Source organism: Rhea pennata, chromosome 1 (assembly GCF_028389875.1).
Source record: "Rhea pennata isolate bPtePen1 chromosome 1, bPtePen1.pri, whole genome shotgun sequence".
NCBI classification, from domain to species: Eukaryota; Metazoa; Chordata; class Aves; order Rheiformes; family Rheidae; genus Rhea; species Rhea pennata.
The window spans coordinates 65777451-65800823 of NC_084663.1; the positions used below are offsets into that span (position 1 = coordinate 65777451).

At 38.9% G+C, this 23373-nt stretch overlaps 1 protein-coding gene across 12 annotated transcripts in view; it reads right to left on the bottom strand.

The window, feature by feature from the left end:
* The window catches only part of BICD1 (BICD cargo adaptor 1), a 184355-nt gene that overhangs the window by 6786 nt on the left and 154196 nt on the right, over positions 1 to 23373 (bottom strand). For 2 of the 12 annotated variants that reach the window (XM_062590131.1, XM_062590124.1), the window contains exons 7-9: positions 19616 to 19933; positions 18477 to 18667; positions 2507 to 2582 (exon numbers count right to left, since the gene is read on the bottom strand). In XM_062590131.1, coding sequence (XP_062446115.1) covers positions 2507 to 2582; positions 18477 to 18667; positions 19616 to 19933 — 585 coding nt within the window. Of the gene's footprint in view, positions 1 to 2506; positions 2583 to 18476; positions 18668 to 19615; positions 19934 to 23373 lie in introns of those variants that run through there. The other 10 variants (XM_062590148.1, XM_062590139.1, XM_062590181.1 and 7 more) reach the window with 8 other exon arrangements.

Below are 23373 nucleotides of genomic sequence, written 5' to 3' on the forward strand. Positions count from 1 at the left end.
GGGAGTGGAACATGATGACATTATCCAGTAATTTTCTGGATAGACCTACATTTGATTGCTTGCCACATGATCTTGGAACTAGAAATTGAGGTGATGCATGGCAGGCACAGTGAGATTTTCATGCAATGTCACATTAGTTTACTTAGAAAATCTCTTAAGAAAAGCTCTCAGAGAACGTCCAGATCAAATTCTAATTGAAATATGCAGACACAAGGGCAAAGACTGAAACAAAATTTGGCTTGATTCTGTTCTTAGGTTTTAGTCAGGCATAAAAATCTAGTCTGAACATGATTAGACATACCACAGAACAGAAAATATTTGTGTGAATTACAAGTCTTAGCATGCTATTGTTTGATCCTCAGTGAGATGCCATTGAGAGGTCACATTACTGCAAGAGTGATAATAAAGACTGAAAAAACAAACATACCTCTCTTAAAATGGGTGACATTAGGGCTGGGCATGGCTTTAATCTGCCTCATTTGGCATCATCACACAACTGAGAGTGTGCGCATTATACCAGTAGGGACAATCAGAAGAGACAGAAGGACATTACAATCTCCTGTCTTCACTCTCTCCCAGATCTGGTAAATCTGAGCCTCACTAAGTCTAAGTGGTTTTTTATATGCCTATAGTTTTTACTCTAGATTTCAATTACTTGATTTAAAGCACTCACAAACTCATGCCATCATGCTGACTTCTATTAAATCTGTTTTTATGCTTCACTGCTTTACGAGGCTATGCAGCTATGTGGCTGAGACAAGCAAGGCATCATAGGTAATACATCAAAAACTGTGTGTGTTTTCACTTAACCAGAAGAATATCAATCTAGTGATAAAACTGATAGCCATTTAAAGGTCAACAGTTAAGCTAAGCATATGGTACATATTGCGCGTAGGATGACTGATTTGAATTTCTAAAGTATTGAGCCATACTTTTAATTATCATTATTAATTCCTATATGCCATTTTTTTGGTTTGGAAACATAGGAAGAAATGCTTCTTGAACATGACTCCCAATTCTGGTTGTATCTAATGATATCTTTCTAACAGAGGAAGAATTCAGAGACAAATCAAAATCCTGAGACTTCCCTTTGGAACCTACCCCTTCCTGCCCCCCCCCCCCCAACAAAATAATGCCTACAAATGTGTAGCAGGGGTAAATTAGCTAGATCTTCCACTCTGACAAAAATCTGCAAAATTGCAGGAGCAACCACTTGTTAGCGTTCAGAGCGGGAAGGCAAAATAGCATTCTCTCTACAAAGAGAGCTGCTCTGGAAGGAACACTTGAACAGGTTTTGTTTTTGTGATGCTAAACAAAATGGGGTTAAAATCAGATTTGTAGATATTAAGTCTCCATATATTCAAAGCACTTGTCTAAGGATATTATCAAATTGTTGTCATATCTAAAATATAGCAGAAAATGCTTTATAGGGATTTTAAATGGAACTAGTAACTTTTTTTGTTGTGCTGTAACACTCCAAACCAGTAACGGTACTTATTGCTTATAAAGAACTTCCACCAACCTTTTATTATAAATATTAAATAATATTCATACTACCTGTATGCAGTAAAGAAGTTCATAATACTTCCACTTCACAGGCAATAAAAGAGAGGCACAAATTAAGGGGCTGTTTCGAGGTCACTGAGAGACTGCCTGTGACCTAGCACAATTTGTGCCCAGCAGCGCTTGACCTGCAGCGTGAAAGCTGTACCACAACCATTCTCCAGAGAGCTTTTTGCTGACTTCCTTATGTCATAAGTTTATCACGGGGGTGAGGGGAAATATCTTTGTTGTATGTAGGGCTTTAGACCAGCTCGGTCACTATATATCAAGCTAAAAATAATACAAGCTATTTCAAATGAGAGGGTATGGTCAAATATGAATATATGCACAAAACAGAGTGAACTGATTTAAAAAAGCATTTGTGAAGTATTAGCTTGTTTTTTGCCTGCCTTGATTTACTCAACTGTCTTGGAAGCATGATTTGGCCTTTGCACTGCCCATGAGCAAGGACACCAGCAGTTTACTTTTAACACAACTAAGAACCCACTGTGGTAGGACAGAGTTACCAGCGCTAGGAGAGCTCTCTGCCTGCTAAAATCTCACCAATGCCTTTAAAATACCATCCTACAAAATAGGAGCCTGCACCTAACTCTGAAATCAGAAGCCACTCACTTAAGTAAATTTATCTAGCAAAAATATAAAATCACCACTATTTTGACATTCATTGAGAAGGTGTCTGCATAAAAAAAAAAAAGTGAGGATTGCAAGATTCAATTTTGCATTCTTGTCCATATTTTTACGTGGATATAAGTGCACGAATTTTGTGATTCATGTCTATACTGTCACTGCAGAAATTATCACTGCTCCTTAAGCTGTTAGAAGTTGGCGATTAGTGAAGACTTGTACAGACGGGAAGAGCTTTTCTAAAAGGAAGGCAAGGAGAGTTGCAGACTTGCTACAGCATGCAGCTATGTGCAAAGAGAAAAGAGTTAGTTAAGTTTACCTGACAGTCTGGCAATCTGGCCCCCTGGCTAGTTGTGAGCCGTGTGGCGGTATGGAGGCAGCAGGCTGCTGACAATCTACAAGAAACTGATAAATTAGACATATATACAGAGAGATTACAGAGTAAGGGGTTAGTAACAATAGTACACAGGCTATGCATCTGATGGAGAGATTTAGTGAGGAATGTTTGCTTGGTTCCTTATCTGACAAAAGTACCGTTTTTTTACCTGATAGTAATAACAATAGCTGTTGGCTTTTTTCTTTCTGCAAGTAGCAGCAACGACATCTTTGTCTTCCCCAAACATTGCCAAGTGTTTTGTTTAAACTGACAGCAATAACAGGTCATATTCAGAATCTGGATTTAACCGTTGTACCCATGATTCTTCTGCAGGTGAGGAATGCAACTGTTTTGCTTACATCTAATATAAGAAGTGCCAACAAAGCTACTCAAAATTTCTCCAGTGATCTTGCATCTTACAGCTATGGATGCCATCTCACTATGATCTTTGAGGAAAAATTTATGAAAAGTTTACATCTTCTATATAGTGCCTGTGTGATTATTTTGCATAGGAAAAGAAGGGGGGAAACTGGTGCAGTTGTTTTTCACTATTTAGTCTAGACTATTTTAATCAACTCTCTGCCAAAGTAGTTTGCACAACAATCACTTGCAAAGCTGTATTCTACTCCTTAATTTAATAAAATTAAAGCCAATTAATCCTTTGTTGCTGTTTTTACTGTGACATTTTGAATATAAAAACAGTTCTAAAGTCAGTATTATTTTGGGGACTTCAGAAAAATAGATGAACAAGACAGAACTCTGCCTCCTAGCTCACTAGTTTCTAGCCAGATTTCCAGATGTCAGCATTTGCCTAACTTGCCCTACATCAGTCTGGCACTTCATGATAGAAATTACCAATGCTTTCCATGGCCTGTGTGATTCAGCCTGTCAGGGTCCTTTCGGACATTAAAGTCTATGGGTGAAATTCTAACTATCCGGAAATCACAAGGAGATTACTTTTGGACTCCAGCAGTGTTTGTAGAGCTAGAGACCCCTCTGACTGCTACAACTTGATTCTCAACCTAACTTCTCAGGAGAAAGACGTTTTCTTAAAAATGAATTGATTAGACCTAATGGACTAGGAAAAAAAATTTTTTCTAATATAGCTGCTACTTGAAGCTCAATACCAGTAATCAACAAACCAGTATGTATGCTTTCCAAAATTTACTTCTACTCTTTGCGTAATTCTGTGGTGCCTGTCAAATTCAAGTGACAGAGCCTGTAGTAATGTGCTGTAAAGATTTTTGGGTTGACATCAGGTACAATGCAGAGCAACACACCTTCCTAGCAACACTGAATGTTGCACGGTGTTTCCTTTACAGACAGGCCCAGAATGCTACTTCCTAGGAAGATCTATGCTGACCTCCTGTTGGTGGAAGCAAGTGCACCCAAATCGCTCACTACTTCCTGCTTCAGCCAGCAGGTGATGATTTTGAATCTATTTCCAAGTGCATAGGTATCTACATCACAAAAGAGATACATGCACAGTTTGACCTTACACAATTAGTCGGGAGGCAGAAATGGAAGAAGGAAGGACACTGCCATTCTTTCATATTCCAGGATGGTCACTCTTGTCCATGCTATGTCTTTTAGCAGAGGAATGCAGGAGTTTGCAGCATATCCGAGCCACAAATAGAGAAGCCTATCACTTCAGCAAAAAGCTCAATTAAAAGAAAAAGTGCCTGATGGGGACAGACAGAGCCAGCTAACTGCAGAAGGGAATTTAAGATTATTATTTTTTTAATTTCTTATTCTAAATAAACACCAATTTGCTTTGGATTGCTGCAAACCTGTCCCAGACAGCTTATAGAACATAGTCAGCGAGAAAGGCAGAAGTCTACATGATGAAGAGATATGGACAGGTTTTATAAATGTAGAAGAAATTATTCTGATAGGCTTTGCCGGAAGCAATGCAAATGTCTGATTTTTGATCCTATTCTAGTATCTCAACCATCCTGCAAACATTTTCTGATACCTCCTCTTCTACTAGATTTAGCAGAATGCATGAACAGGGAGCCAGATTCTGCAAGCATTATGCAACCTGAATAATAAATATTCAGCGTGAACAAATTCCCTGGACTTCACTTGAAACAGCTCTACTTATCATTTGCAACACTCACAATCTGGCTCAGAGAAAGTTACATCAGTATGAAATCTAGTGATCCACATGACTTAAAATGTCTGAAATTTCCTCCTACATCCTCCAGGAGTGAAGTTCTTGAGGATTAGGCTAGGAAGAGCTAAGCACAATGCATATGGCTTAAACACATACATTGTAAATTCAAAGAGGCTCAGTTCTACTCAGCAGTTCTCATTCAGGCAACAGTGCCAGAGCTAAATTTATTCCTTTTATATTTAATCCCTTTAAAGTTTGGAGGATTTTTTCCTATCTTCTTCAATGACATGGCAGTCATCAAACGACTTCTTGTTATATTATGTTTAAAGATGAAAACTGGAAAACTGCATTTGGCCCTTCTGTTCTGCTAAGGAACCCTTGCCTCTATCAAGCAAGTGGTTGTTTCCTTCTGAAACATTCTTTTGAAGGTCAAAAAAGTTTCAGAGATTTCTTTCCGAGTCTGTGGTCAATGACATGTACTGTGAAGATGAGGAAGGAAAGACACGCCGTCTTGTACTAAAAGGAGAAAAAAAAAAGTGATTACATTGGAAGATGGCTGTTCCCAATATTTTTCAACTCTGAGGGAGTGTCAGTCGACTATGAATGAAAGGACAGTTTGTCACTTGTGCAGAAGACACTTGGGGAACACAGACTGTAATTTCTTGTATGTCTATGGAGATGAACATCAACAAAATGGTTAATAAAGTTATTAAACACAGACTATCTTAGCGCTCTCATCTCCAGTTGCTGTGAGGAAACAAACTACCGTGGAGCAGGGGACGGGGTAGCTGATCTCTTAAGAGCCCTTTTATGATCTTGTGAACCTACAACAGAGACATGAAGTTCAGTGACCACTGCAAGCACAAAGTGCAAAGAGGAGCTATGCTGCACAAAAGCGTTATATTCCAAGTCTCACTGAATTCAGCAGGCCTTGAAGCTGTGCCAAGTCATGCAGCAGTAACCCATGAAAACTGTTAACCGCAACGTCGTTTGGAGCTTTAGGGGTGTAAGTCCTACTACATACTGGGCCTGCTAAGATTATTCAGTTCTTTCCATTTTAGCCATTTGCTAGTGGTAGAGATGTAAAGGGCTCAGATTTCCTCTCTCACAGATTAGCCTGTGCCAATTCTCCTTTGGCATTTCACATCCAGTCCTAATATGCTTAATCAGCTCCTAATACAAGATCATTAAAAATCCCCAAACTCAGTGAAACTACATCTGTTCATATGAGGATTGAATGGACTACTATAAATTTTCTGCTGAAAGCAAACCTCTTACAAAAATAAATAAATAAATAAATAACACCCACCTTTTCCTGTTCCTCCCTTTGGCTCAGCCCCCAGAACAGTGCATTTCCCTAGTGTCACAAGATGTGCTCTGCCCTCCAGTCTATGAACTGGGTGGCTCCCATCAACACAGCCTTGCTTAACTGGGTTGTTGGTTTCAAAAGGATGGGCATACCTTCTGTTGACATCAGCAATGTCCCCAGTGAAAATCCTTTGTACAAGCATTTTTAGTACCACCTGCTCTGGACCCAGCATAACGCACTGGAACATTTCAGTATGTTTTGGCACTTAAACTCCTACTCTCCTCTTACTACCGTCAAAGTCCAATAGTAGTAAGGATCCTAAAACAAAGTAGTGGGGATGCTGTAGATGACCAATTGATATAAAACACACTTAACCATGTCTAGCTACAACCGGTCAATACAGAGCTTTCTCTCTCTTATCTGAAAGAAAGAAATTGAAAGTCAAACAAGGTTTCTACAGGGAATGTTACATATTTGGTATCACTGATGTGAAATAAACATTGTGAAAATTGGGTCTTGTTAAAAAAAAAAAAAAAAAAAAAAGCTCTCAAGAAATGCTTATGGCAAAATGCAAGATTGAGGCTTTGTCTAAGTCTTTTAAAACAAACTTTCCTCAGCATCCCTCTGAACAGCCCAGGCTGACAGAAAGGCCTTCCTTCACAGATTAACGTTTTAGAGTATCTGCAGCAATCACACTTTGTGTCATGCTACGCAGCATCAATTGAATTTGCTGAATAAAAGTTTAGGAAATTTGATAACATGCACTATGAAGATATTATTTACAATTAATTTACTTGAGAAGAGAAGCTGTCTCCATTTACATAGTAATGAATTGTTTTCTTCCTTCAGATGTCAAAGCAAAAATAAAAAGAACAAAAAACCAACTAGCATTTAATGGGAAAAAATGAATGGTTAATAGGATGATTCAAAAGTATTGGGCAAAAAACAAATCAGTAGTCTTCTGGTTGTGCAGAAACATGTTGCTTCACACTCTGATTGGTTGTCTTTCTAGGACTTGCAATTCTCTTTACTAAAACATCGGAAAACAAGGAAAACTGTCAAACTCAAGATACACATGATATGTCAAGACAGGACAAATATAGTACTATAACATTTGCCCATTTTGCTGAGGTAAGAGTTTTTTTTTTTTCTTTTCTTTTTCTTTTTTTTTTTTTTTTTTAGAGATGCCTTTAAATTGTAGTTTGACAAGCTGAGAAGAGTCTTCAAGCTTTTTATGTCCAGAAAAAAAAATAAATTAATCTTTGCTACATATATTGTCTTCATACTCTGGAAAAAAAAATTCTTTATGCTATTATTTGACTAACCGGTTTAATTTACTATCGTTTATCTCTGTTTTTCTAAGGCATGCCAGAAAAACTTTGACCTTCTTCAGGGCTAAGAGGAACTTAAAGTGGTAATGGTTATCACAGACAGCAGCTGGTGAGAGGACAGCTGTGGTTTGCCCTAGAGGGAAAAAAAAAAAAAAAAAAAAAAAAAACATGAACAATGGTAAGGTCAAAGATTAGAAAAGTCTCTCCCTGCTCCTGCCTCCAGGGTCAGTTTAGGTCTGCAGCTACTGCAGCTAACACAGGAACTTCTGCACATGCAGAGCCTCAGCTAGCATGTCTCTCAAATGCAAAGTGGGTGCAGCTGTGTGTTTCTGCAGGATATTCCCGGAAAAAGCCACCACACTGGTTGTGTCCTCCTTTTGAAGCAGGACTGACTCTGGTTGTCCTGGCAGCAAAGCCAACAGCATAGAGGGAGCATGGTACAGTGCCATTCCCCCACGAGACCAGCCCCGCTGTGGTGCTGCTAGCACCCAGGGAGCAAAAAAAAAAAAAAAAAAAAAAAAAAAAAAAAACAAACAAACAAACACCTAGCCTAGCCAGGTGCCAGTACTCAGTACTCAGTCTCTGGAGTTTCCCCACTGTCTGGGTAGCAGTTGTTTCAGTGGTGCGTGGGGGAAGGATTTCTTCAACAACACGTATTTTAGTCTTCTAAAAAATTATTTGAAGAACAAAGATTAGAGATGTGAGTATACCCCTGAACTCTCACGTCTGCACACAGCTGAAGGAATCAGCAATATTTACATATTGCACCAATAAGCAATAGGTTAACAGGAGAATATATATAAGATCTCCTGTCACCTCTGCATGTTCTCCCTTTTTCTTCCAGAGACTGCCCAGGAAAGTCCAACTGCTCCTATATTCCTAAGCTTCTGACACAGGCCTCTTCCTCCTATCAGCTGTTTACCCTTCAGGAAGAGGCTAAGCAGCTAAAAATCTCATATTTTGAGATTGAATGCTCGGCCTTATTGTCACAACCCGTCCTTGCAGTTGACTCATTTCTCAATACTCCAGTTTTCCAATAATCCAGCCTCTCGGTATTCCATCTTTGTGTGGTTGTCTTACAACTTGAAACATTATATTTTGGGAAGCTTAGCATATGCCTCTTTTTTTTTTTTTTTTTTCTTCTTTTGAAAGAAATAAAGACTGTGTGCGGGATCTCTTGCAGACTGGAATCATCCTATGCCAGAACTGCTTCAGCCCAAGAACAAAAGAACGAAAGGACTTTTATTTTACTTAAAAAAAAAAAAAAAAAAAAAAAAAAAAAGTCACAGACCTGCACACATTGCTTCTACAGGATGCCCAGGTAGCATAAAACTATTTGGTTACTTCTACAGCATAGCTCAATCTGCTTCCACGCACATCTGCAGCTGCTATCATCCACGTTCTTCACTACATATCATAGCTGAGGTTTAAGAGTGATATACATTTACTTATTTTCTGTGTTAAGGAAAAACAGTTCATGGATAGGTAGATCTGCTGATCTTAGGAGTAGAACGCCAGGTCCTTCTGCTCCACAGTAACAAGAGGACATTACGTGACAGGTACCTAGCCAATATGGATGAAGAATGACCTCTGCAAAATGCACGTGTATGTCCCTTTTCCCCTCACTATGAAAGAGGTAAGAGATTATCTCTCAAAAGCACTCAGGAGCTCATTTCCTGCTCTGAAACATGCTGCATATGGGCAGGAGTCATTAGCAAGTATGTGGCCTTCCCTAGTCACCCCTATCCTGAGGTGTGGAGCATACCATCTCCTTCGAGCAGAAAGGAATTGGCACCCATGCAGTGAGGGCTGTGCTATCTTCCCCGCAGAGCTGAATCATTTTCTGAGATGAGTTTTGAACAGTCGCCGCGCACAAGGAGAGTCTGAAGGCTGGGGGCAGACTGGCACTGCTTGTCGAGCCAGGGAACAGAAACTGAAACAGGCAGGAAAGGGAGGGAAAAGGCTGCGAGAGCGCCCTAGATGGGGGCACTGCCTTCCCAGGGGCAAACCTCCGGCCTACAGGAGGAGGTTGGGAAGATGAAGCAAGTAGAAAAAACACTCAAGGGAAAAGGGTGAATAGGGTGAATAGTCCATAACTAGGGAACGGCGGTCAGGCAAAGGCTTGACCTCAAACAACGTGGGCTAGGTTATGGGCGGGCAGGACTGGGTGCAGCTGGAAAGCCAGACCTGGGAATGAACATAGCCTGAGAAGAGAAGCAAAGCATGAAAGGGACTAGCTGATTTTTCTTCCTCTAAAAAACTTCTCCCTCTTTTCCTTTCAATATGAAAAGCCTCACTTCTAACTGTACCATCTTCTTTATACTGTGTTCATAAAGCCTTGCCCATAGAAACACTGCGAGTGATATACTTCCACAAAAATCTCTAGTGAATCATCCCTAGTGTTTTCTCCTTTCAAATTTGTGCCACTAAGTCATTTTTATGCCTTCCCCCCGCCTCGACTTTTCTCCCTTTTTAACCTACTGCCCTACAGAGGGACACTAGACTGCTTTTCGCTAATTTTAATTGACTTGATTTGTACATTCCTTTTGCACCTGAACTATCCTCAGCCTAAGGGGCTGTCTCCCCCACCAGTCCCTGTGCTTCAGTGATAACATGACAGATAGCTCAAAGCACTGCAGCAATGCTAAATGTCAATCTTGTCCCTTGCTGTACAAAACAAGATTTTTTCCTAGTCATTAACAAAAGTCAGTGAACTGCATTTTTTATCCCACTAGGGACTAAGAACATAAAGAGATTTCTTGCCAGCTCTGTAGGCTTTTTCACATTTTTTATATCATGATGCTTTTACGTTATTTTCTCAAATGGTTTCTGTGAATGCCTTAAATAATTCCTCATTAAATCTACTTAGCAGCTAAACAATGGGTTAGTAAAATAGCAGAAATGGGAATGGGTAGAAGCAGAATACACACATACTCAGTTCCTTTCTTTCATTACATATTTCACAAAAAGCACACTTAGAAAGGTCTGATGATTCATGAAGTACTTATTCATTAAAAGAAACACACATTTTAAACATTTCAAAGGAGAAGAAGAAAGGTCTTATAAACACAGAAATCATCATACTTCTGTCTTGTTGATTATCCAACTTTGAAGGAAACAAACATCTAGGATACACTTTAGATGTATTTTGGGCCACAAACATGGCCAAACTAAAAATACTTGCACTATTTCTTGGGTAAAGAAGGGCCTGATCCAAAACCTGAAGAAGTCAGAGGGAATGATACTTTAGTAGGCTTTGGAACCACCACTATAAGGTGCCTCTATAACATTTCACAGCCCTACAAAGTGCAGACAGAGAGATACTTACAATTAGGGACACTAGTCTTGATTAAAGAATTGCTGGTGAGCTTACTCCATAGATCAGAACATCTCAAGGAACTGCTCTATTACAGAGCTAAAATATCAGCGTGTCTAATTTAAAGAGGGACTCACTTCTGCTTTGCCTATTTTATGAGATGAGAAGCACAGTATTGAATATTCCTATATATTTGATGGTAAAAATCAGTAAGTTATGAAACCACATTAAAACTTGTCATAAAATAAGATAAAGACAGAGAACATTTGGTATCAACATTTTAAAGAGATTTAAATAGCTGTTTCAGTTAATTGAAAATAGTGGATTCCAAAGCCCAAAGTGTTAATAGACTGCAGCAAAATATATCTGGTAACATGACTTAAAGATGTCATGTGTCACCTGCATATCCATTTAGTTAGAAACAGCCAGAAGTCTAATTGATTTTACTGGAGAACTTCAAAAGATGATGCCAATTTTTGCCATTCCATCCAACAATGAAGTAATAACTTGGATATACAGAGAAAAAATGTCAATAGCCTTTTGATGACTATATCCAACAGTAAGGCATGGATTTCACTGCAATTTTTTTTAAGTATTTAAAACATGGTTTAGGGCTTCCATTAGGAACGAGTTTTATTTTGGAACTGCTTTCTTTACACAGTGAAAAATACAAATAGAAATTAAATGAACCTGGTAGCACTGCAGTGAATTCATGTCATAGTAGCTAAATTATATTGTAGAAGCCAAATTATATTGATCAGCATGAAATGTATGTTTTTGGTCTCATCTGTGGTAACTAGAAACTAAACGTAAGAGAGGAAAAGCATAGAGTGAAAAGGTCCTATTCACAGTGGCACCAAGAGGTAAAAGTACATTTAGCCAGCTGACTTTTGGATCAGTTACAGCCAACTAATGTCCTTGGCAAGGATACTGTTCTTCAGATTCAAAACGGCCTCCACAAGGACAACGTACCATGCTTGATATAGCGTAAACATATAATGCTCATTAAGCTTAGTTAAATGAGCATATCAGATGCAGGAAATGGCCCCAAGGGCAGGAAGATATATACACATATCCGCATATATGCATTAACATCACTCATTAAACAATGAACATTTATATGCACAGATATGGCATGTTACAAAAAACACAGAAAACAGAACTATGCAGAACAAAAAGTGAACACAGACAATAAACTAATAATGACTGAATTACCCTTTCTGGGAAGAGCGCCACACTCAGTTAAAACACCTGATTTTAAAAACCCTGCTAAAAACACAATAAAACCCAATTTTCATGAATAGTAAGAGACAAATTGTGCCAATATTACACTTGTCTTTCAATTGCTAGTAACCTGCCTCGTTATACAAACTCTGAGTCAACTTCCACATACAGGCTCACCATCAACACAAGAACATTCTCTGTAGATAAACATACAATACATTTATAGCTGAAGACTCAAAAAAAAAAAAAAAAAAAATCCATGGTTCTCTATTTAGGTGAGCGGAATTTGTATGCAGGCAGTGAATTTGTTCTCCTTATATATTATAAATACATAGAATTATCAAAATAAAGCTTTATCATTCATTTTTTTTAATAACAGGCTTGAATGTCTTTCATGCTCCAACTGCTTTGCATTGCTCGGATGAAGCAAGTCAAGCTTATCCACCTGAACAATCAGAGCAGACTGACAGTCTGGCCTGTGCTGAAGGCTTGTTAAAAATTATACGGCTGCACATATATATTATTCAATAGTGATGACTGAGTTAACCACCTCCCTTGCTTTTCAAGGATAAGCCATTTAATGTACGGATAAATCCATACTGTAAATGAACTGAAATCCTGAACCACAGGATAAAATTATTTGTTAATATGAAATCATTATAGAAAGAGTTATCAATTCCTAGTTATACTGATGAAAAAAGAAAATCAGTCTGCAATACTTCTTAACAAATAAGAAGTAAGAAATGTTGAAAACTGTTCACATCTGCTATTAAATTCATTCCAATAGATGACCAAAGCATTATAGTAATAGAGGCTGGATAACCCATATAATGATAAAGATCTACAAAGCACACTCTCCGCAAAATTTAGGTCTGAGCTGTCAATTTTCCTCAAAGGCCTTATCCCCAACTATTTTTAAAAGAAACTGTGCTTCCTTCAGATTTCTAATAGCCCTGCTGTTTCAAAAATGAGGGAAGTTGTGCATAAAAGAGCAAGGTTTGGGTACTGAAGTAGCAGGATTTAGAAATCTGCAAGGAGCTTTGTGACACTGGCATTAAAGTTTAAAAGCAAAGCTAGGACCATTTTGGCAAAAATGCTCCTAAACAAACAAAAAATGGGCATATCTACAGACCTTCAGCACAAAGCCTATTCATTACACAATGAAATAGGACACAAAGTCACTACCAAAAATGCTTTCCCCTACCTTTCCAATGTGCACAGGCTCGTCCCTGGGAACAGGCTCCAATGTGGACAGTAGCGTCAGTCCAAGCCTTCCTCAGTCATTTTCCCAGCCCCTTCATGTGCAAGGGCAAAGCCAGCTTCACCTCCTACCAAGGCTTCCTATCCATAGTATTCCCTCTGAAGATGCTTTCCCATATCTTCCTACTTCCTCAACAACGTGAAGAAGCAGGAGCAGAAGCCAAGAATCTTGTCTCACGTGGTAAGCCCACAGACAACACTTTTGTTTTAACATAATTTTAAGGGAAAACACACATGAGCTTTCAATTACAAGGAGAAAGGCATTCTATACGATGTTTCTGAAAAATTTTACTCTGAACACTACCTTTTGGTGCAAAAGCCACAAAATTCAGAACAACAAAATGAAAACAGCAGCAGTGCATACTCCTCACGACTTACACCTTGTGCTGGAGGTGGCTGAGCACCTCATAGCTCATACCAAAAGCCCTTCAGTCAAAAGGGAATTCCCTTTAATGCTAAGGAGCACCCTACCCAGAAGACTTTCTTGCTCCATGTAGTATTGTGATTGGGCTACGCTAAACAGCTCAATGCATTCTCAGCTAAGTTAGACTTCACAGGTGACACCTCTTTCAAGTTAAAGGGCAATTAGCAAGACATCACTGAAGTAATTCCCCATGAGTCCCAACTTAAAGCATTAACTGGAAGACTGGTCAGGGTCTCCATATTTGGGTGACTGAGTATTATTTGTTATCATATTCCCTGTCAGCTTAGAAGAATGAATTTCTACCTACAAATGTTATCTCTGAGACTCTGTTAGGAACTCTCTACAGGAATTTCTTTCAAGACAGAATTTCTGCAAATTGAGTTAGTTTTTATGGTAAGAATGCAAGTGAACAAACAAAATGAAAAACTAGTTCTGTAGACCTTTCCTAAAAAAACCCCACAATTTTGTTTGTATCAAACTGTGATTCCATTTTTATTTGCATATAAGCATAAAACTATTGCAGAAATTAATCTTGGATGATTGTATATTAAGAGTATATATTATATACTCTTAATTATGTATGCATAAGTGGTGAGCTTAGCGCTCAAGCAGTTGCTGTATTATTAAATAGCTTTCCTTATTCTGTCTTTATCTTCTGCATTAGTCAGTTATGAGAAGAATTAAATGCCATTCTGTAAATCAACCTTGAAAGACACCTGAAAAGCAAGCAAACTTTCAGGTTTAATGTGCTTTCAGAAATGAGCAACTTCCTCAAACTACCTATTTTTGTTGTGTTTTTTATTTTCGTAAGTTTTAGAGGCATCACTTTACGCAAAGGTCTTGTAACAGTGAAAAACAATAAAATCTAAAAACTACACAACCAGCCTAGTTCTATAGAAACTACTGGAGCTAGCCTGGGTTACATCAACTAAAAATCTGATCTTAGCTAGGCTTTGAATTTGAAAGAAATATGTTACTTTTTACGGCTACTTCCCTTTTTCTTTTAAATATGACTGTATGGAATTCTCTAGAAGGAAAGGGATTATTCATTACGATTTAAGCAACTCCTTTTCTGAAGAAATAGGAAATATTTTACTAGTCAAATAATTTTCTTGCATGGGATTTTAAACACTGAAAAAATGCCCTGTGGTACACACAAATGAAAACAATGCAGAAAAGAAGTACCTACAAGTTTCTTTGGGTGTCACGCCAACCAAAGAGAGAACATAAGGCTAATTGTGGTTGACTCGTCAGCCACTTGTTTAAGGGGGAACATTGCAGGCATGACTCTGTGTCTCAAGAGCCTCTTACTGCAGCTGTATCACCCACACAAGGTCTTATTTGAGTTAATTTTAAGCTAGAATTAGGGCATTTTAACATTGAGAATTTCCATGCTAACATAGTGGACAGGAGATAGAATCAGGTCATCTACGGTAGACTTTTTCTGTCTCATTCTTTCCTTGAAGAAGTCAAGACAAACATATTTTGTATTTGGGACTGGGGGATATTGAGAATCATCTGGTCACTTCATTTTCAGGCCCTGTATATGAAACTCTAGAAGGAGTTCAAATGCAACTGCAAAGGAAAGGTCACTTCTAATACAGTGCTATACTCTGTGCAGCTGTCCAGTTCAGCCTCACGCTTTCTACACGCCCTGACTTCTTCACATATTTAAGAAAACAGCCACATGCAAAAGAAGGCTGAAATTGTGCTGGGCATATACTGACTGGAATAAAGATTATATAGTGTAAAACTATGCATTAATAACAAAAGCAAAGAAGAAAAAGGAAGGAGTAAAATCACAGGCCTAAACACCATCCATAAATTGCCATTCCAGCTTAGTGTACAGCAATACCACAGCAAAGCTAAATATATACTATTACCTGGAGAAAATGAAACAAGATACTTTGGAAACGGCCTGAGTGGTATTTCTATGCACAGTGATTAGAAGTCATTAGTTCAATTAGAAAGTCATACTGCCGCAGCTTGGTGTCAAAGGGACTCAGATGGTGATTTAAAATTGAGTAGCAGTCAAGAGAATACCAAGTAAGAAAGAGCAATCTTTCTTGAATGGTCTTTAATTCAGCTGGCCTTCGGTAGTAAGCTTTCATGCTGGGATCCTCCACTGAAAAAAGCAGTAAACAGCTTTCCCACTTTTCCACCTACCAGGGGGCCAGTAGCAGTCAAAGCCAGGGCCAGATGGAGACCACGGCACGTCTAGAAGACCACGGGAAGTCTAGAAGAAGGTGCAATGAGAATACAGGCAGAACTGGCAATCTGCCTCGCAGCCTCCCAGCTCTGGGAGCTAATGAAATGACAAGGAAGGCCACCCATCACATGGGTGAAGTTTTCACATGAGGGAGAATTTTTCAGGACTTTAGAAAACCTGAATGCATTTAATTTAGGCTTGCATCATTCTTCCTCCAATACTGAAGACACACCTTCATATCAAGTTGTCTTTTGCTCTATGTGTTAAGAGTTTGGACACTGTTCTTTTTCAACCTATATGATGAGGAAGTAGGTGGTGGTTGCTACATGTCTTGATTATTTGCTTGATGGTGCAAATCATCAGGGGAAAGACTCTTTCTGATAACTGGCTTTTAAAAATTCCATATGAAAACAGTAAAATAGCATCCTTCACTGCTCCTTGCTTTCAAGAAAAAGTTAGTTAGTTAGATGGCAAAAAAATACTACTTGGTACATCATTCATTTGATCTGTTAACAAGAACATTTCCAGAAACTGCTAAGCATGGTGAGAGTAATGTTGAACAACTCTCTGCCTCATCCTCAACTTGATTCCAATATGAACTGCCACTAATACTGGAGTCTGAGTGCTCAAAAAAATCATCTGTTTGAACCTGGCAGTGTCACAAGTTGCTTGTTTGAAACTAAGGCCATGTGAGGCATGAAATTCTGATAAAATGCATTCAGAAAGTTGGGACCATTTTAGAATCATGAGGAAAATTACAGTATGAATCATTAACACTGTCTTCAGACCCCTGTACTTTTAATATGTAGAGACGTACCTAAAGCGTTGAGTGAGGCTCTAGATAATTTTTTTCTGAATAATTGTACTACTCAGGGTGCTTCATCCTTTGGCCTCTGTTAATGCAAAAAGTCAGAGGCTATATCAGTGTTTCTCAACCTGGGGTCCATGAATCTGTGGTATTTTATGAGACATTACACTGGTCCATGAAAATAGTGAAAAAAAAATAATGCATGAAGACACTGTCTGCAGCCAAAGAGTCCCACATTCAAAGGTCACGTTATTTTATCATTAGTACTAGCAATTTTGCAATGCAGTAAATTTGTGTTTTCCTATTTGTTAAGCACTTTTCTTTTTCAAATGATGACTTCTTCCAAACCATCCACCTGCAGATACAATACAGAGTCAGGGTTCTTCACACAAAGGTGAGCAAGTCCTTGGATTAAAGATTGGTTCTCTTAGGCCTGACACTCTCTTATGAATTGTACAATAGAAGTACAATTAGAAGTACAATTACAATTAGAAGAGTTTTGAAAATTTTACACTTGAAGATTGCTATGTTTGGGCACGTTAAGCATCCATCAGAAAGAAAAAAATGATCCTCATTCTGTTATGGGATGAGGAGGAAAGAATACAAGGGACACTGCCAATGTTTAGGGAACAGATTCCTGTGTACAGGGTAGAAAAAGAGCGTGTGTTCTTCCATTTCTTAGCACAGTTCGGCCTTCTCCAAATCACAAAAAGATATCGTCATAACTGCTCACAGAGGCTCCTTCTGAAGTCAAGGGGGTATTGCAGCATATTTTAAACTGTTGCCAGAAGAATAGAAAGGGATTCCTAAAAGATCATTATCATTTGTTTTATAAAGTCTTTGCTTCCCCCCATCTCTCTTTTTTTTTTTTTTTTTTTTTTTTCCCAGGAGCTGCTGTTTGGTTTTCTGATTGCAGTATTCCTAACGAGAATGTTTTGTTGAGGCTCTCTGCAGTGCTACATTTGTCTGTCATTTCTTCATCTGTGTAGGTGTTACTTGCACGGTATTACTCAAAGGCTGGCACTAACTCAGTTAGTTGGCACTAACTGAGATATAACATATTATGGGGTATTACTCAGTTTTCCAGAATAGACATTTACTGGAGCAGAAACTGCTTTTCTGGGGTTTAACTTTTACAGTTTCTACTTATGCCTTGTGTGTGCAACAAATTTCAAAATAAAGAATGAAGAAAATTACCAGCAGACAAGACTGTGCATGTGTGAAAAATAAAAGTTCTGCTCAAGAACAAATCTTCCCTTACAGTGATTTCTAAGGAAAAAAAATAAGTTTGTCTGTCAGGAGAATAAAGACAATACCACCTTTGAAGTGGCATTCCAGTTTGCATTTCCTTTTTATGCGTTGTTCTAGGCAGATACTACAGTTCAGCAGGAAATGAAGAACAAAAGCTTCCTGACAAGGTGAACTTCATGACTCAACTTATTTAAGCCAAACCTTTCATGAGCTTAATACTACACTTTAGAAAACCCTGACTGAATACTCAAGTGTGAGCAGAGGATGGTTATCACTTAGTTTTGTGCATATTGCTAGCTGTTCTGCCATCAGTCCTCATACATCTGACTATTCCATCACGTTACCTTCCATCTGTGTTTTCTGCAGGGACTACCAACACAACCACCACACCAAGTACTGCCTGGGGCACAGGGGTGCAGCCTCTGTGGATGGCAGTGGGAGCTGCAGCCACCTACTCCTTGGATGGACTTTCCCCACCGCATCTGGAACCAGTTTGGGCCACTGCTAGCACAATGTCAGCTCCTGCCACACGTGTCACAGGAGAAGACATTTTGTTTTTCATGTCACAATAAGGTGCCCAAATTAGATTGCATGTGCAGCGTGGGGAGGGCCCCCTGCTCTGCTAACCACTCAGCACCACATGCACCCAAGGAAAAAATGTTTACCTGGTGTGGCCACGGTTAACCTTTTTTCCTTGCTGAGACGGTGCCCATGGATGAATTCACTCATAGAAGGGGGGCCCCTCAGAAGATATGATTCTGTGGAGGCGGGATGAGGGGGGGCTCTTAATAATTTCTGTAGGTAGGTCCCTGAAGTCCTGGGATGGCTCTGATCACAAAGGGAAGGTGAGAATAGTCTTGCAGGAGATCCAAGAAAAATACATATGGAAACAAAAGAGTTTTACTTTAATTACCTTTCAAAGCCTCATGTATGACAAGTTAATTTGCTTAACAGGTAAAAAAACAACCAGTGTTGCCACTCCTTGTCATTTCCACAGCAGAACACCTTGCCTGCCTAGGAAATTCTTGTTCATATTAGGGGCAGAGGAGATGAGGTTGACTTATACCTCAGCGTCCTGGAGTTGAGGCATATAAGGCTCCCAGGATGTTCTCTTATCTTTTGCATTGTGACTGGAACATATAGGAAAAGGGAATGATTATCTAGGACTTCCCTAGTAGAGAAGTCATCAGAACCATGGAGATCCCCCAGCTATAGAGCTTTGGCAGGACAGTCACAAGACAAGACAAGAACTCGCTGCTTGAACAGCAAAATATTTGCATTTTGTTATGAATGGCAGGGGGATCCCTTCAGAAGGTGTTTGCCCATATGTGGAAAAATTGATCTGAGTGAACACATCCATATTTTTTTTGCACTGATGAAGAAAAAGTGAACATCAGAGCTTAACAAAGAGAGGCTCTTTCTTTTGTGTTAAGCACTGAAATGCTCATAGAACACAATCCCTTTTTCTTGTTTCAGATGCTCATTTTACCATATGCAATACCTTAACTTGTTATGGAAAACTTGTTAAAGAAAATACATTCACACTAATATTAAAGACACACAAGATGCACTGAGACACTGACAGAATATAGTTCAAAAAACTGCATTAAGGAGGAGGAAATAACATTGTGAGTAGGTGGATCAGAACCACACGTAGCCAGGCTTTGAATTCCGTAGTCATATCCTCCCCACCTCCTTCTCCCCAGTCAAAATAGAAAAAAATACATAATGTTTACAATTCAGTGAAAGACTTTAATGAAAGTCTGGTCACTGCACTGTACTATAAAGATCACTGCATGCATACCTTTTCCTCTGAGTGCCACTGCTGACCAGTAAGTTTGGTTGCTGTGGGCCCTGACTATGCAGGAGGAAAGTGTCTATGGTTGGCACGGTGGCTGATGCCTCCTCACTTACTTTAGGGCTGCCGATCTTGCTCTTTCCGAGCTTGCCTTTGCTGCGTCGGGACTGCTCATGGTCAAACTCTAAATCCTCCAGTCGCTGGGTGAGGGCAAGTTTTTGCTGGATAGCCATGCGCAACAGAGAGTTTAGAGTCTTCTTCTCATCCTCTGCAGCTGCTAGCTGCCTTTGCATCTCATCCAGCTGCGTGACGTACTCATCACACCTGGGAAAACAAACAAGACAGAAATCTGGGGAACTGGTCCAAGAACCAACTCTGGCAGGGACAGAGCCTCTGTTACAGAGACAGGTTTGGGTCAAAGCTTTGCTGAACATAATCCTGGAAGCAGACAGCTTTAATTCTTCCAGTCCCACTTTTTAACAAATTTGGACTTGGATCTGCATGTCGAGGCTTCCCATTCAGCAGGAGAACCTGCTGGAATATCAGAGTAGTCTATGTCAGTGTAATATGTTTCTAATACAGATAATGAGTAATTGGAGGGTACGTTTGGGACTGTCTCTTAGTCAGACCACAAGCACAATTTTGGGGACTGGTCATCTAATAACTCAGAACAGATAACAATATCTACTAAATAGATAATATTATTTACTATAGACAACGACAGCTACTTGAGCAAAGGATTAGACAAAAGATAAAAAAAAAAAAAAAAAAAGCTCCAAACACCTGGCGCTTCAGATTTTGTGAAATGAGAAGCCCTCAGTTATTTGCCACTGTTAACTGGTTAAAGACATGGTGTTCAGGAAATTCCACACCTGGAAATGCTTTCACATTTAATGACAAGTCTCTTGGAGGTGTGATCTGATATCACCAGCTGTTTTTTTAATCCTGAGCCTCTTTTATCCATATGAAAAAATGCCCTGCCTTCCTTCTCAAGATCTCTGAGATAGATTTGGAAATGCACTCCCTTTCTCATATGATTTTGTTACTATTTAAGAAGCAATTTAATTTAGTCCTGCTGTAAACAATGATTGCTAAAGGTAACAGGAAAAGCAAGACATTCCAGTATAGTCTTAGTCACTGTTTGAAGTGAAACAGATTCAATTTATTAAAAATAGAATCATCTATTCAATAAGAACCAAGAGTCATAAGAAAGTATACCAGAAGTGAAATGCTTCACAGGTAGCAGTTCTGTCTGACCATCAGGCATTTGTAGCAACATCAGATGCTCCACAAAAGACTTTTTCACTTGAAATAATGCAGCTTTTGCCAAATCCTCTCTCATATGTGATCTGTATAAATCTAAATAACTTTTCAATGTAATTACAATAGTGTAATGGATGATGATTTAACTTAATCAGTATTATCCACAGAAAGCAAACATCAAGAAAACCATTTTCCTTTTCCTTCTCAGAATATAGGACTTAATAAACCTTTGAATTACTGCACACCAACTAATTAAATTTATTTGTCTGTAACTTTCACCTTCTCCTTGGGAAGCTGAAATAAACTGTACTTAAAGATTCTTAATCATTGTTCACATCTAAATCACATGTATATATTAAACTCTCCTTTTGAATAATTTAAGCATTTTAATTGGAAGCAAAATGAATAAGTCAGGCGTAGGTTCAGCTACAGTTTCAGTAACAACTTTCTTCTGCAGAACCTGAAAGGCATGACTGTCTTTATTTAAGCCATGAGGAAGAGAGATATTTCTGAAATGTTCTTTGGCTCAAAATCACCTTGCACAGCTCTTTCTGCTGCAAGCTCTGTGATGTTAATGGATGTTTTATCCAGTTTCTTTGACAGAGTCCCTAGAATGAAATCAGCATCTGGGAGATTAAATTCAATCCATTTGAAATAGGAATTACTATAAGATCTGCGTTATCAAAGTTTAAAATTCTCTTTCTTGCAACCAGATGTGTTACTGTATCTACCTCTCCATCTCTCTCTCTCCCACTTTCCTCTTTAATTTGTCTAGAAGTAACAGACACTTTAAAAAATGTACATTTACTGTCAGAAATTAAAACAAAAACAAGTAACATCTGCAGCAACACCTGCAGCACAGTGCCACTAGAGGAACTGACTACCTTGCTTAGTAAGGCAATGAGCCAATTTTTTTCTGGAAAAGGATTGGTTTTCCTCAGGCCTTAGGATGTGTAGGCAACTAGACATCTATTTTGTAAAATAGTGTAATTGAGCAGTTAAGAAATATAAAGCTTCACAAAGATGGATATTACTAAAGGAGGTTTAGACAAACCTGCTTTTCATTGCCTGCTGTAAACTGTAACAAGCTAGCTCTAGAAATGTGGACACTTAGATGCTGTCAGGTTGGCCTCATACTCAAGACAAAAACAAGCTAGTTAATGCAATGTTTTCCATTTGTTCTGATTAATTATATGCCCTTTCTCGAGGTCTCCCCATAACAGCAATACAACATTCTTGGCAGTTCACTGCAGTGTTTGGATGGTTCTAGTCATCTGACCTCCACCACAACTCAAAATTTCCTATTATTTTTCACAAACACACAGCTCATTGTGTCTGAGTTTTGCTGCTCAAGTATATATATATTTTTGAGAAACTGTTCAGAAAGGTTAAGCCTAAATCAGTCAAGGAAAGGCCATAATTAACTTTAGGAACTGCTGAGTCAACAGCCTCCAAGCTCCTTCAAGTCTGCAGCAGTGAAGGTTATTCCATATAGTGGGAGGTGGCTACTGCCTGCAGCCATGGCATTTCCCTTCACTGAAATATTCCCTGCTATGTGCAAGTGTGGGATGAAAAGAGAAGTGTTTCGAATTAAAAAAGAAAAAAAGCGTGACACACATCCATATTGCCTTTTGCCCACGTTTTATAAACATTTGAGAAGTCTCATAGCATACTGAGTAACAAAAGGTTAAGAGCTCTCAAGAGAGGACTTCTGGCAGGGGGCTGACATTGCGGGTGAGGAAGCTGGGCTCCAGGATGCACCAGGGCTCTGAACAGAAGTCTCAGAAGTGCTCAAATGCCAAATAACAAAAGTTGTCCTGTTCCCCCCAAGTCAGAGCTCCTTTCCAATTTGTTCCTTGCCCCAGGATGGGTGCAAGCTGCTGGTGACTATTACACAAGCATCACGGTTACTCTGTTGTCTGGTGGTCTGCTGACTGCCAGAGCAGGAGCCAAGATTTCACCTAATTATCAATTCTCTTGTCTTGAAAAGGAAGCAGACACATTCCTCCACTTATTTTGTATAAACTGATCCAAGAAGCTTATATATGAGTCTAAGTGATTTCTGTTTTCATCTCACTCTCTTGTCTAAGCATGCAAACCATGCTAAGTCAAGCCTATGCACAATTCAGGTCACAGAAATCAGTAGCAGAGCGTGAACTAAAACCCAAAGACACTGACGTTGACAGATCCCTCTTCTAGCTATAAGCATAATTCTCTTTTTCTCCAGGAATGCTTTCTCATCTAAGTTACCTCCAAAATCTTTCCTTACTTCCTAGTCTATCTCTTCAGTGCCTTTTTTTCCTCCCTAGCTATCAAACATAAGAAAACATCTTAATGAATGGAGAATAAAATCAGTACATGCAGTGTCAGGACTGTAGCAATATCATGAGTAATATTTCTTGCTCTCGCCTTCTGACTATCTCAATTTAGACTGCAAAAACAAACATATTTAGGGACTTAATAAAGTTAGCTTTCTAAATACCTTACGATCCTGCTTTAAA